The 15,407-nt window shown below is 45.5% G+C and overlaps 1 protein-coding gene across 21 annotated transcripts in view; it reads right to left on the minus strand.

Moving 5' to 3' along the window:
* phldb1b (pleckstrin homology-like domain, family B, member 1b) overlaps positions 1-15,407 on the minus strand; it is a 375,430-nt gene that overhangs the window by 259,595 nt on the left and 100,428 nt on the right. For 20 of the 21 annotated variants that reach the window (XM_072593429.1, XM_072593428.1, XM_072593422.1 and 17 more), the window contains exon 2: positions 3,561-3,662. In XM_072593429.1, the coding sequence (XP_072449530.1) occupies positions 3,561-3,662 (102 nt within the window). Of the gene's footprint in view, positions 1-3,560; positions 3,663-14,899; positions 14,990-15,407 lie in introns of those variants that run through there. The other variant, XM_072593433.1, reaches the window with a different exon arrangement.

The raw sequence follows: 15,407 nt of genomic DNA on the forward strand, positions 1-15,407 counted from the left end.
GACAATGACCTCTTGCTGGCCCCTCTCCCCCATGACAACATTCTGCACCCTCTCTGAGACATCCTTGATCCTGACACCAGGGAGGCAATACACCATTCTGACATTTCTCTTCTGGCCACAGAAACATCTGTCTCTGCCTCGGACTAGAGAATCCCCTAACACAATTGATCTCTTGGAACCTGACGTATCCCTCGTTGCATTAGAGTCAGTTTCAATACCAGAAACTTGGCTGTTCGTGCTAAATTCCCCTGAGAATCCATCACACCCTACATTTCCAAAACAGCATACCTGTTTGAAATGCGGATAGCCACAAAAGACTCCCGCACTAGCTGCCTACCTCTCTTACCTTTCTTGGAGTTAACCCATCACTGCAACTGTATCTGCAACTTTTCCCCCTTCCTGTAACTGCCATCCATCGCACCCCCTTGCTCTTGTAAATTTCTCATTGCCTCTAACTGTCTCTCCAACTGATCCATTCGATCTGGTAGGATTTGCAACCAATGGGATTTATTGCAGATATAATCCTCAGTAACACATAAACTCTCCCTAAACTCTCACATCCAACAAGCGTTCAAAGCAATACCTTTTGTTGTATCTCAGTACAAGTGATAATAATAAATCACATCAAATCAATCAAACCAAATCAACAGGTTCATTCAACAGTCCGACAGACACGGTATTGTTCAGTATCAGTGATGGCATCTGATACCTGTATTTAATCAGTGACTGTGGGGCCCACCAGAGAGCATTGTGGGTAAAGGCAGGAAATCACATTTAACAATGTAATTCACTCAGTGGGAGTTTAAGTCTCACTCCAGAGATCTGAGCATGTAACCAAGACTGACAGTCTAAGTGCTGGAGCAGGTGAGTGCTGTGCTGTTAAGGATACTGACTCCTGGATGAGATGCTGAAATCAAAGAGCTTACCAATCCTGCCAACTCTCAGTTGCCCCATAGCAAGTTACTGGGTTCAAGGACAGTTAGGAGAAAGTGAGGACGGCAGATGCTGGAGATCAGTCAAGAGTGTGTTGCTGGAAAAGCACAGCAGGTTAGGCAGCATCCGAGGAGCAGGAGAATCGACATTTCAGGCATAAGCCCTACATCAGGAATGAGGCTTATGAAGGGCTTATGTCGAAAACATCGACTCGCCTGTTCCTCGGATGCTGCCTGACTTGCTGTGCTTTTCCAGCATCCCACTCAAGGACAATTAAGGATGGGTAATAAATGCTGGCCTTGTGAGTTACACCCATTTTCCATGAAAGAATACCATGTCTAGGTCTCCTCCTGTCTGAATTCCACTTAACATGAACTTTGATTGTTATTTAACACACATTGTAAAAATTTAGCACAGAGATATATATAGATATTTTGGTTCATATGGTTACAAAATCCCCTCAATGGGGAATGTTCCGGAATGAGTACCTAAGGTAACTTTCCAAATTCAGACTCACCAATTTCGGACAAGATTCATCACCTGAGTGTGGGTCACAACACAGGCAAGTTAATTACATACAAATGGACGCACATGTAAACCATTCAGCCCCTCAAGTCTGCTTCGCCATTCAATAATAGTCATAGAGTATTACAGCATAGAACGAGGCCATTTGGCCCATTATATTCATATCAGCCATAGGTGCAGTAGAAGCGAAGAAGGTCACCTCAGATTACAACAGGATCTTGATCAGATGGGCCAATGGGCTGAGAAGTGGCAGATGGAGTTTAATTCAGATAAATGTGAGGTGCTGCATTTTGGGAAAGCAAATCTGAGCAGGACTTATACACTTAACGGTAAGGTCCTAGGGAGTGTTGCTGAACAAAGAGACCTTGGAGTGCAGGTTCATAGCTCCTTGAAAGTGGAGTCACAGGTAGATAGGATAGTGAAGAAGGTGTTTGGTATGCTCTCTTTTATTGGTCAGAGTATTGAGTACAGGAGTTGGGAGGTCATGTTGCGGTTGTACAGGACATTGGTTAGGCCACTGTTGGAATATTGCGTACAATTCTGGTCTCCTTCCTATTGGAAAGATGTTGTGAAACTTGAAAGGGTTCAGAAAAGATTTACAAGGATGTTGCCAGGGTTGGAGGATCTGAGCTACAGGGAGAGGCTGAACAGGCTGGGGCTGTTTTCCCTGGAGCATCGGAGGTTGAGGGGTGACCTTATAGAGGTTTATAAAATTATGAGGGGCATGGATAGGATAAATAGACAAAGTATTTTCCCTGGGGTTGGGGAGTCCAGAACTAGAGGGCATAGGTTTAGGGTGGGAGGGGAAAGAGATAAAAGAGACCTACGGGGCAACCTTTTCACACAGAGGGTGGTACGTGTATGGAATGAGCTGCCAGAGGAAGTGGTGGAGGCTGGTACAATTGCAACAGTTAAAAGGCATTTGGATGGGTATATGAATAGGAAGGGTTTGTAAGGATATGGGCCAGGTGCTGGCAGGTGGGACTAGATTGGGTTGGGATATCTGGTCGGCACGGACAGGTTGGACCGAAGGGTCTGTTTCCGTGCTGTACATCTCTATGACTCTATGATTCTATCAAGCACCTATCTACTCTAACACTCCCAGCACTTGGCCCATAACCTTGTAGCTATGACATTTAAAGTGTTCATCTAAATACTTCTTAAATATTGCAATAGTTCCTGCCTCTGTCAAAATTTTTAAATCCTCCTTATCTCCTCCTTAAATGAGAGGCTCCTTTATTTTTAAACTGTGCTTCCTCACCGTTGTCTTGCTCACAAGAGGAAACATTCTTTGATCAACTGCTTCTTCCCTTAAAGTTTTGTCTATACTTATCAACACTTCTTATGAAAATCACACTTGTTTCTTGTTACACTTTAGAAAAAGAAAACATTTGCACTTTTACAAATGCTTGCACTACTTCAGAATGTGCCAAAGGATTTTGAGTGGGAGGCAGATGTTGGAGAGAATGAGAGACAGACTGATCCATTTCATGCAAGCGGCTAAAAGGTAACTCACTAACCTGTGCTCGTGACTGCACACGGAGAAAAACTCAATTTTCACAGTACTTTTCACAATACAGTACCGCATTTGGTGCAGAGCATTCCACATGAAATGCTGAAGGTTCTTGTCATTCAATTGGCACACAAGAAGCTCTTGCTAACAATAATAAGGCTGACCATGTAATTTGTTTAAGGGGAATTAGTTATGGAAAAATATTAACCAGGAGACTCTCTTCCTCTTCCTCAAGATAGTGCCATGGATCCTTTATGTCCAGGTGAGCGTGCTTAAGTCTCATCTGGCAGAGAGGACCTCTGGCAGCGTAGCATTCCTTTCAGTACCACACTGGCAGTATTGGTGTGGATTTTGTGCTCAGGTGTCTGGAGTGAAGCTTTCATTGTTAAGAGGGCTCCACACTGACTCACGGCTGGCAGTGTTACAATGAACCTGCAGCAGGTGATGTTGTGTCTGTGCTGATATTTTGTATTTCACTGAACCGCTGTACCTCAGAATCGGCTGTCTGCGCGGACTTTGGCTAAAGATCAAACTTTGACTGCAAATACTCAAGTTCAGTCACTGTTATTGCTCAACTAACATGTCTTACCTGAATGATTTTCTGCGATTTTTTCATTTGGCTAACCATGTTTCTGCTTGTGTTGTCCATGATCACATCATTTACAATGGCTCCTTCACACTCCTGGATATCCTGAAAGGAAGAAAGAGAAGGGTAAGTGCTATTTTGTTTAAATCCTCACATGAGGTGCTTCCCAGGATTTTTTCATACAGTACTCTCAGCTCTCAACCAATACATCATGGGTTCAAATACCACTTCCTCCACAGTATGGAGCACAAAATCTAGGCTGACATCTCAGTGCAGTGCAGAGGGAGTGCTGCATTGTTCTAGGTGCTATCTTTCAATTAAGATATTAAATGTAGACTGGTCTTCCCTCTGAGGTGCCACTTCTTTGAAGAAGAGCAGGAGATTCTTCCTCTGTAAACATTAGGCTCTGGGTACAAACCTCTGATAGGTCACTGTCCCCGATCCTGCTCTGTATGCTGAGTCTAATTATCAGCGATAGAGGACAGACCACAAGAGAGGATGAAGAAGAAGCCATTGGTAGTTTACTGCACAAAGGCAATAGATACAATCGATTAGTTAGACATCATCACAATTATCAGGAACCAGAGATGACATGTCTATCTCCATCGACACCTTATATAAACTTGCTCTTCTCTCCACCATAATACCGACTGGCATCATCAGATTGGGTGGAGCTTAATATACCTTCAACGTTAACTCTTCCAGAACCCTTACTGTACACAACGCTCCTTCAGTGCTTCACTGACCTATCGGCATCAACAGTGTACTCGTATTTAAATTGGATCTTAACCCACCCTCTTTGTGATTCGGGGAGAGTGTTACCAAACCGATCTGGATGAAAATAAATCAAATGGAAGAACGATTGGTCAGGACATTGCAGCTAGCATTGGGTTCTGAGAGTTAATCAGCTGATACAGGCTGTCTCCCACATCCAGACCCCATCTATCATCGCAGGTTATTCCTCAGAGAGCAGGAGATTTACATTCAAAAGGCAACTTCCATTCTTCATATCAAACCTGAGACATTAACGCTGTTTCCCTCTCTACAGTTGCTGCCAGACCTGCTGAGTTTCTTCAGCACCTTCCGTCTTTGTCTCAGATTCCCAGCATCTGCCGGATTTTGCTTCAGTATCAGTGCACACCCTTTGGAGGACAGGAATACCTCTGGATAGACAGACACTGGAGAAGGTGCAAAAACGATTGACCGAGATGCTAGCAGAACTGAATGTTTATTTAAAAATTAGGAAAGACTGCTTGGGTTGGAGCTGTTTGCTCCAGAAAAGAGAAGACTGACAGGTGACTTATTAGAAATCTTTAAAATTATGAAAAGGTTTAATTAATATGGTGAAGAGAGAGCATACGTTTCTGTATGTGGAGGAGACAGGAACTAGTAACCAGAAATATAAGGCCATCATGAATAAATCCAATCAGGAATTTGGGAGAATTCTCTTCATCGAGGAAGGAGGAACCTGCTGCTGAAAGGACTGGTTGAGTGAACAATGTTGATGTGTTAGAAGGAGCCAGATAAATAGATGAGGAAAAGGGAATTCTTCAAATAATAATAATGATTAAAAACAATAATAAGATGAAGTCAGGAGCTTTTTGGGAGCATAGAATGTACTGCCTAAGAATGAGTGCAGGTTCAATCAAGGCATTTGAGTGGGAATTGGATTATGTCTAGAAAAGGAAGAAAATGCAGGATTATGGGAAGCAGGTGGAGCATGAATTGTTCCCTTGGAGGGTTAACACAGACACAGATAGGCTGAATGGTTTCCTTGTGGTTCTGATTCTCTTGGCTGCCCTTCTGTGATCCAGTATTCAACCTTTCCAGAGTTCCCGCTACATTTCTCCTTTTATTACTGTACGGTTCTGGTAGTGAAGAATGAATTCCTGATGTTAATATGTGTTGGGTAACAGTGAAGCATGTTATTGGTTACAAGCACTGAACCAGGAGAGACACAAACAGGGATCATCCAGGACATTATAGGCTACTGAGCCTGACATGGTGTGGGGGTGGGGGCGGGGACGGGGACGGGGGGGGGGGGGGGGGGGGTGGTGGAAATCATTGGAAAGAATTCTTATAGATAGGATTTATTCGCATTTGGAAAAGAATGGATTTATTAGGGATAGGTTTTGTGTGGGAGGAGGTCTTGTCTCATAAATCTGATTGAGCTTTTTTGAGGTAGTGATAAAGATGATTAATGAACATAGGGCAGTGGATGTTGTCTACGTGGACTTTACTAAAACATTGGACAAGGTCCTTCATGGTAGGGTGGTCCAGAAGGTTAGGTCATGTGGGATCCCACACTGTCGGGATTCTATGATTCTATGATCTACAGTGAGTTGGTAAGCTGCGCACAAAATTGGCTTGGTCATGTAAGGCAGAGGGTAGCTGTGGAGGGGTGTTATTCTGACTGGAGATCTGTACCTGTGGGTGTACAGCAGGGTTCAGTGCTGGGAGCCCCATTGTTTGCAATTTATATAAATGATTTGGGTGAAAATGTAGGTGGTCTGATTAGTAAGTCGTGAAAATTGTGGATAGTGAGTAAAGTTTTCGAAGCATACAGCTGGATGTAGATCAGCTGGGAAGTTGAGTGTAGAAATGGCAGCTGGAGTTTAATTCGGATATGTGTGAGGTGATGGAGTTTGGGAGGTCAAATGCAAGAGAAAAGTATGCAGTAAGTGGCAGGACTCTTGGGAAGTTTGAGTCCCTGCGTTTGCTTTGTTTTGATTCGAGTGTCAGAGGCTGAGGGACAACCTGATAGAAGTCTGTAGGATTCTGAGGCATAGACAGGACGGAGTTGTTATCCATTGGTGGAAATACTGTGGGGGGCGGGGGGGGGGAGGTGCACAGGTTTAAGACGGGAAGGGAAATGTTTAAAGGAGAATGTGTGAGTGACGTTTTGTACACAGAGGGTGGTAGATGCTGCCAGAGGAGGAGGTCAAGTCAAATACAATAGCAGCGTTTCAGAGGCATTTAGACAGACACGTGAACAGGCAGCGAGCAGAGAGACATAGACTGTGAGCAGGCAGGTGGGATTAGTATAGAATGGCATCATGGTGGGCAAAAGGGTCTGTCTACATACTGTTCCATGGTCTTTGCTCTGTTCTATATTACAGCCCTGCTCTGATTAGACAGGCCTATCAGTCATTAACAAACCTCACGGGTTAAATAGTTTTCCTTTTTAAAAACAGAGTCAGTGACAGACATCCTGGAAACCTGCTGACATGCATTCCGCACAAAGAGAAATCAAATCTTCAATCTGCATGAGCCAAGGAAATGCAAAGTGAGCTAAACATTCTCCTCCCGCTGGTCAGCATTTCCAATCCCAACTGTTAGGTCCTCCAGCCCAGCACCAGGCCATTCCCACTCTGCTAGCTCTCCACATGGCACAGACATGGACTGGTGACAGACCATGACAGAGTTCAGCTCCATAGCAACACAGCAACAACAACAACACGGCAACATGACTTGCAACAGTTTTAATGAGGGGATTTGATAATGGAAGCAATTATCAGTGCGGCCACCAGAGACTCAGGGAGTCAGGGAACTGCAGGGAGAAGCACAGATTACACCAAACTCCTCCCATCGCGCTCCCCATGAAACCACAACGTGTGTGAATTCAATTATTCAGAGTCAAATCCTTTAAGGCTGCTCTGACTCACCGTCCCAATTACACAGAGCACTGGTGTGTGAAAGAGGAAGGATCTTGCATTCGTGTAGCACCTTGCACAATCTCAGGATATTGGAAAGTGCTTCACATCCATTACTGTGCTCACTCTCCTGTTGCACAGAAGCAAATGTGGGAGCCAACTTTTCTGTCACTCGCTGGCTAGGACAGCATGTAATCCCATTCCTAATTGCCCAGAGGACAGTTAAAAGTCAACAATTTGGGCACAGCAAGCTCCCACTAACAGCTGGAAGTAAAATTCTGCAGATTTTGGAAATCTAAATCAATAACAGAAAGTGCTGGAGAAACTCAGCAGGTCTGGCAGCATCTGTGGAGACAGAAACCGAGTTAACGTTCGAGTGCAATATGATTCTTCTGAAGTCAAACAGCAATGCGGTCGTAACCAGATGATCTACCTTTGAGATGTTGACCAAGAGATGAATATTGACCAGAACAAATAGCAACCTCTCCTGTTTCTCTTTGAAACGCTGGCTGTGGGATTTTTACAAACATCTGAGAGGGCAGATTGTTTAACATCTACACAATAGAACACAGAACAGTCCAGCATAGCATACAGGCCCTTTGGCCCTCGGTGTTGTGCTGGCCTTCTTTCCTACTCTAAGATCACACTAACCTACACACCCTTCATTTTACTATCTTCCATGGGCCTATCCAAGTGTCGCTTAAATATCCCTAAAGTATCTGACTCTACTACCACTGCTGGCAGTGCATTCTAAGCACCCACCACTCTCTGTGTAAAGAACCTTCCTCTGACATCTCCCCTAAACCTTCCTCCAATCACCTTAAAATGATGCCACCTCGTGAAAGCCACTTCCACCCTGGGAGAAAATCTCTGGCTATTCACTCTATCTCTGCCTCTCACCATCTAGTGCACCTCTGTCAAGTCACCTCTCATCCTCCTTCGCTCCAATGAGTAAAACCCTAGCTCCCTCAACTTTTCTTCATAAGACATGCCCTCCAGTCCAGACAGCATCATGGTAAATCTCCTCTGCACCCTCTAAAGCTTCCACATCTTTTCTATAATGAGGCAACCAGAACTGAACACAATATTCCAAGTGTGATCTAAATAGGACTCTCACCCTTAACAATTTCTCCTTTGAATCCTCCCACTTCCTCCAGACCAAAGGCGTAGCCATGGGCACACGTATGGGCCCCAGCTATGCCTGTCTCTTTGTTGGCTATGTAGAACAGTTGATCTTCCGTAATTACACCGGCACCACTCCCCACCTCTTCCTCCGCTACATTGATGACTGCATTGGCGCCACCTCGTGCTCCCGAGAGGAGGTTGAGCAATTCATCAACTTCACCAACACATTCCACCCTGACCTTAAATTTACCTGGACTATCTCTGACACCTCCCTCCCCTTCCTGGACCTCTCCATCTCCATTAGTGACGACCGACTTGACACTGACATTTTTTACAAACCCACTGACTCCCATAGCTACCTGGATTACACCTCTTCCCACCTTATCTCTTGCAAAAATGCCATCCCATATTCCCAATTTCTCCGCCTCCGCTGTATCTGCTCCCGGGAGGACCAGTTCCACCATAGGACACACCAGATGGCCTCCTTCTTAAGAGACCGCAATTTCCCTTCCCACATGGTGAAAGATGCCCTCCAACGCATCTCGTCCACATCCCGCACCTCCGCCCTCAGACTCCACCCCTCCAACCGTAACAAGGACAGAACGCCCCTGGTGCTCACCTTCCACCCTACAAACCTTCGCATCAACCAAATCATCCACCGACATTTCCGCCACCTCCAAAAAGACCCCACCACCAGGGATATATTTCCCTCCCCACCCCTTTCCACCTTCCGCAAAGACCGTTCCCTCCGTGACTACCTGGTCAGGTCCACACCCCCCTACGACCCACCCTCCCATTCTGGCACTTTCCCCTGCCACCGCAGGAACTGTAAAACCTGTGCCCACACCTCCTCCCTCACCTCTATCCAAGGCCCTAAAGGAGCCTTCCACATCCATCAAAGTTTCACCTGCACATCCACCAATATCATTTATTGTATCCGTTGCTCCCGATGTGGTCTCCACTACATTGGGGAGACTGGGCGCCTCCTAGCAGAGCACTTTAGGGAACATCTCCGAGACACCCGCACCAATCAACCAAACCGCCCCGTGGCCCAACATTTCAACTCCCCCTCCCACTCTGCCGAGGACATGGAGGTCCTGGGCCTCCTTCACCGCCGCTCCCTCACCACCAGACGCCTAGAGGAAGAACGCCTCATCTTCCGCCTCGGAGCACTTCAACCCCAGGGCATCAATGTGGACTTCAACAGCTTCCTCATTTCCCCTTCCCCCACCTCATCCTAGTTTCAAACTTCCAGCTCAGTAACTATCTCCTTGACTTGTCCAGACTTGTCCGACCTGCCTATCTTCTTTTCCACCTATCCACTCCACCCTCTCCTCCTTGACCTATCACCTTCATCTCCTCCCCCACTCACCCATTGTACTCTATGCTACTCTCTCCCCACCCCCACCCTCCTCTAGCTTATCTCTCCACGCTTCAGGCTCACTGCCTTTATTCCTGATGAAGGGCTTTTGCCCGAAACGTCGATTTCGCTGTTCGTTGGATGCTGCCTTAACTGCTGTGCTCTTCCAGCACCACTAATCCAGTCTATAGAGCTGCAGCATAACCTCGCAGCTCTTAAACTCAATCCCACTGCTAATGAAAGCCAACATACCATACATCTTCTTAATAACCCGATCAACTTGGGTGATAACTTTGAGGGATCTATGGACTTGGACCCCAAGATCCCTTTGCTCCTCCACACTGCCAAAAATCCTGTCTTTAACCCTGTATTTTGCATTCAAATTTGACTTTTCAAAATGAATCACTTCACACTTTTCCAGGTTGAACTCCATCTGCCATTTATCAGTCCAGCTCTGCATCCTGTCAATGTCCCATTGCAACCTACAACAGCCCTCCACACTATCCACAACTCCACCACCCTTTGTATCATCGGCAAACTTACTAACCCACCCTTCCACTTCCTCATCCAAGTCATTTATAAACATCACAAAGAGTAGAGGTTCCAGAACCGATCCTTACGGAACACACTAGCCACTGAGCTCCAAGCTGAATACTTTCCATCTACCACCACCCTCTGTCTTCTATGGGATAGCCAATTATGTATCCAGACAGACAGGTTTCCTTGCAACCCATGCCGCCTTACTTTCTGAATGAGTCTACCATGGGGAACCTTATCAAACACCTTGCTAAAATCCACGTACACCACATCCACTGCTCTACCTTCATCAATGTGCTTTGTCATATCCTCAAATAATTCAATAAGGTTTGTGGGGCACAACCTGCCCCTCACAAAGCCATGCTGACCATCTCTAATCAAACTATGGTTTTCCAAGTAATCGTAAATCCTGCCTCTCAGAATTCTCTCCAATACTTTGCACACCACAGATGTAAGACTGCCTGGTCTGTAATTCCCAGGGTTATCTATATTCCATTTCTGACATTTCAGCCAGTGCAGAAAAGGTGCCACTTAAATGCAATATAAATAAATGCATCTGTTCTCTTGAGCGGTAAGAGCTTGGGAGAAGCTGGGTTGGAAGACAAAGATCAGGTCTCCAGTGAAAGCAGTAGAGAGTGAACGTGAGAGCACAAGGTAGTCAGGATTGGATACAGTCCATGGAGCCCAACCTGAACTCATTCACTAACACACAGAGAAGGTACCAACGTGTGACCAAGAGATATGCACATGACAGGAGCAGGAATAGCCCATTCAGCCCTTCCAACCTGCTCCACTGTTAATATGATCACAGTTGATCATCCAACTGAGGTGCCCCGTTCCTGCTTACTCCCCAAATCCTTTCAAAAGCCTATCAGCTCCTGTGCTGTGCCGAATCAGAGCAGGGTTAAGTGCGCACCTGCAGGAGGCAATCATTGACAGTGAACAGACCGATGAATGAAACACGTTGTGGTCAGGATTTGGTGAAGAGTAGCTTCCTCTCTCACGTCTTCACTTTTCACACTCTTTCACTTTTCTCTTCAGTTCCTCCTAGCCCTCCCACTTCCAACTGCAGAGTCATAGAGTCATAGAGATGTACAGCATGGAAACAGACCCTTCAGTCCAACCCATCCATATGGATCAGATATCCCAACCCAATCTAGTCCCACCTGCCAGCACCCGGCCCATATCCCTCCAAACCCTTCCTCTTCATATACCCATCCAGATGCCTTTTAAATGTTGCAATTGTACCAGCCTCCACCACTTCCTCTGGCAGCTCATTCCATACACGTACCACCCTCTGCGTGAAAAAGTTGTCCCTTAGGGGTCTCTTTTATATCTTTCCCCTCTCACCCTAAACCTATGCCCTCTAGTTCTGGACTCCCCGACCAGAGGGAAAAGACTTTGTCTATTTATCCTATCCATGCCCCTCATAATTTTATAAACCTCTATAAGGTCACCCCTCAACCTCCGATGCTCCAGGGAAAACAGCCCCAGCCTGTTCAGCCTCTCCCTGTAGCTCAAATTCTCCAACTCTGGCAACATCCTTGTAAATCTTTTCTGAATCCTTTCAAGTTTCACAACATCTTTCCAATATGAAGGAGACCAGAATTGCACACAATATTCAAACAGTGGCCTAACCAATGTCCTGTACAGCTGCAACATGACCTCCTAACTCCTGTAGTCAATACTCTGACCAATGAAAGAGAGCATACCAAATGCCTTCTTCACTATCCCATCTACCTGCGACTCCAAGGAGCTATGAACCTGCACTCCAAGGTCTCTTTGTTCAACAACACTCCCTAGGACCTTACCATTAAGTGTATAAATCCTGCTCAGATTTGCTTTCCAAAAATGCAGTACCTCACATTTATCTGAATTAAACTCCATCTGCCACTTCTCAGCCCATTGGCCCATCTGATCCAGATCTTGTTGTAATCTGAGGTAACCCTCTTCGCTGTCCACTACACCTCCAAATTTGGTGTCATCTGCAAATTTACTAACTATACCTCTTATGCTCGCATCCAAATCATTTATATAAATAATGAAAAGTAGTGGACACAGCACCAATCCTTGTGGCACTCCACTGGTCACAGGCCTCCAGTCTGACTGCCCAAAATCATCTTTCTCCTTAATTCTCCTTCAGTCATCTTCTTCCACAAAGTCGCTTGCCTTAGAATCTGGCCAGTCCCAACCTTGCAACATTTTACATTGCAGCAACATTGAATGTTAAAATCTGCATTACAACCATCTTGTACAGCTCATTCCCACAGAACCAGGGACTGCTTTATAACACAAGGGTTGACCTGAAAGGTTCTGAGGCTGGCAGTACATGAAGGCCAATTTAATCCACTTTGAAGAATACTTCAAACTGATTTAAACTGAGATTAGATGATATCACGTTGGAAAATCAGGTAAATAAATGGCAACGTTAGCATTGCTGTCCTGGTTCAACAGAACAAATTGCATTCATGTAGCGCACTTCATGCAGTAACACATCCCAAGGCATTTGACAGGAGTGTTATCAAACACAATTTGATACTGAGCTACAGCAAGTGATATCAAGGACAGGTGATTAATGCTTCATCAGAGAAGTCAGTTTTACTGAATGTGTTAAAGGAAAAGGGTGAGATGGAGAGGTTTAGGGAAGGAATTGCAGAGCTTGGGGCACAGGCAGCTGAACTCACATGGCTAATGGTGAAGATCAGGATGAGCAGGAGGAAAAAGCCAAATATCTCAGAGGGCTATGGGCTTGGAGGAGGTGATGGAGACACAGAGAGAGAGAGAGAGAGAGATCATGGAAGGTGTTGAAAACAAAGTTGGGAATTTTAAAATGACAGTGTTGTTGGATCAGGGCAAGTGAGCACAGAGACAATTCCCATATTTCAAAAACAGATTGAGGAATGCTCGGGAAGTAATGGAAAGACATCGTACAAACAGTCAGCCCATTCACCCATCTGTCCATTGGATGCGGTATCAGTTAGACACTGTGTGAATCCTCAGACACAGAATCAGATCCTTCAGGGAGAAGCATCAGACCCTCTGGGCTCAGACAGCATTGATCCTCCACGGCATCAAGAAAGAAAGATTTGAAAGAAAAGCAGAGCATAACTTTACTAAGCTAAACACACACTCCTACTCAAGCTGCACACACACACTACTGTGGACATTCTTATGGTGTGCAACATACACACACTCCAACACGCACACACTCCAACACGCACACACACTCCAACATGCGCACATACTCCAACATGCACACACACTCCAACACGCACACACACTCCAACATGCGCACATACTCCAACATGTACACACACTCCAACACGCACACACACTCCAACATGCGCACATACTCCAACATGCACACACACTCCAATGCACACACTCCAACACATGCACACACTCCAAAACACGCACACTCCCAAACGCACACTCCAACACGTGCACACTTCAAAACACACACTCCAACACACACACACACCAACACGCACACACTCCAACACGCACACACTCAAACATGCACACAATCCAACACGCGCAGACTCCAACACTCAAACACTCCAACATGCACACTCCAACATGCACACATACTCCAACATGCACACATTCCAACATGCACACATTCCAAAATGCACACACACTCCAACATGCACACACACTCCAACATGCACACACACTCCAACATGCACACACACTCCAACACGTGCACACACTCCAACATGCACACTCCAACATGCACGCACACTCCAACATGCACAAACATTCCAACATGCACACATACTCCAACATGCACACATTCCAAAATGCACACACACTCCAACATGCACACACACTCCAACACGCGCACACACCCCAACATGCACACTCCAACATGCACACACTCCAACACGCGCACACACTCCAACATGCACACACACTCCAACATGCACACATTCCAAAATGCACACACATTCCAACATGCACACTCCAACATGCACACACACTCCAACATGCACGAACATTCCAACATGCGCACACATACTCCAATATGCACACACACTCCAACATGCACACATTCCAACATGCACACATACTCCAACATGCGCACACACTCCAACATGCATGCACACTCCAACATGCACAAACATTCCAACATGCACACATACTCCAACATGCACAAACATTCCAACATGCACACATTTCAAAATGCGCACACACTCCAACATGCACACACACTCCAACATGCACACATTCCAAAATGCACACACACTCCAACATGCACACACACTCCAACATGCACACATTCCAAAATGCACACACACTCCAACATGCACACAGACATTCCAACATGCGCACACATATTCTAACAAACACATACACTCCAACACGTGCACACACTCCAACACGCACACACACACTCCAACACGCGCACACACACTCCAACACGCACACACAAGAACATAATGCAATCACACTGATGCGTGTTTGCATACACTCACCTTCTTACACATATCCATCCATACAGTCACCCCTATTCACACTCATGCACACAGACACATGTACACACACAGATACACCACACAGTAATACACACATACACTCCAACACACACACACACACAAACAGACATATACATGTGTGTGTGTGTACACACACAATTGGAAACCACAGCAGTAACAATCACTTACACAAGGAGCTTCGTCAGTAATGAGTAAGTCTGATGTTGGGAGCCAAAGACGTCGATACACAATTCATAGTTCGACACAAATTAATGTAGCAGATGTCTCCCTGGGGCTGGGGAAAGGAGAAGCAACACAGAGACGCTGCCGGCTACACAGAAGAAAAGCATGGAATGACTTGTCCATTAGAAGTCAAAGATCTCAATCAGAGTCTGTGAGTCTGTGAGTTTATGCTAATCAGATTATTCATACAGGTTCACACTGGCTCGAACCCAAAAAATGTGAAAAATGTGCTGCAACAGAATACATTCTGCAGGATGCCTGCCAACTAGCTATTAAGAAAATTCACATCCCAGCTTTATTTGAAGATAGCTCTCTTCTTACGAGTAAGTGCCTCAAGTAGCCATTGTCTATTTGTAACATTTACTGAAATCCAATTTCTCAACCATCAGCTGCCTTTATCTTTATTCATTCATGAGATGAGAGTGTCACTGGCAAGGTCAGTGCCTGTTGACCA

Source organism: Chiloscyllium punctatum, chromosome 23, assembly GCF_047496795.1.
Source record: "Chiloscyllium punctatum isolate Juve2018m chromosome 23, sChiPun1.3, whole genome shotgun sequence".
Classification (NCBI taxonomy): Eukaryota; Metazoa; Chordata; class Chondrichthyes; order Orectolobiformes; family Hemiscylliidae; genus Chiloscyllium; species Chiloscyllium punctatum.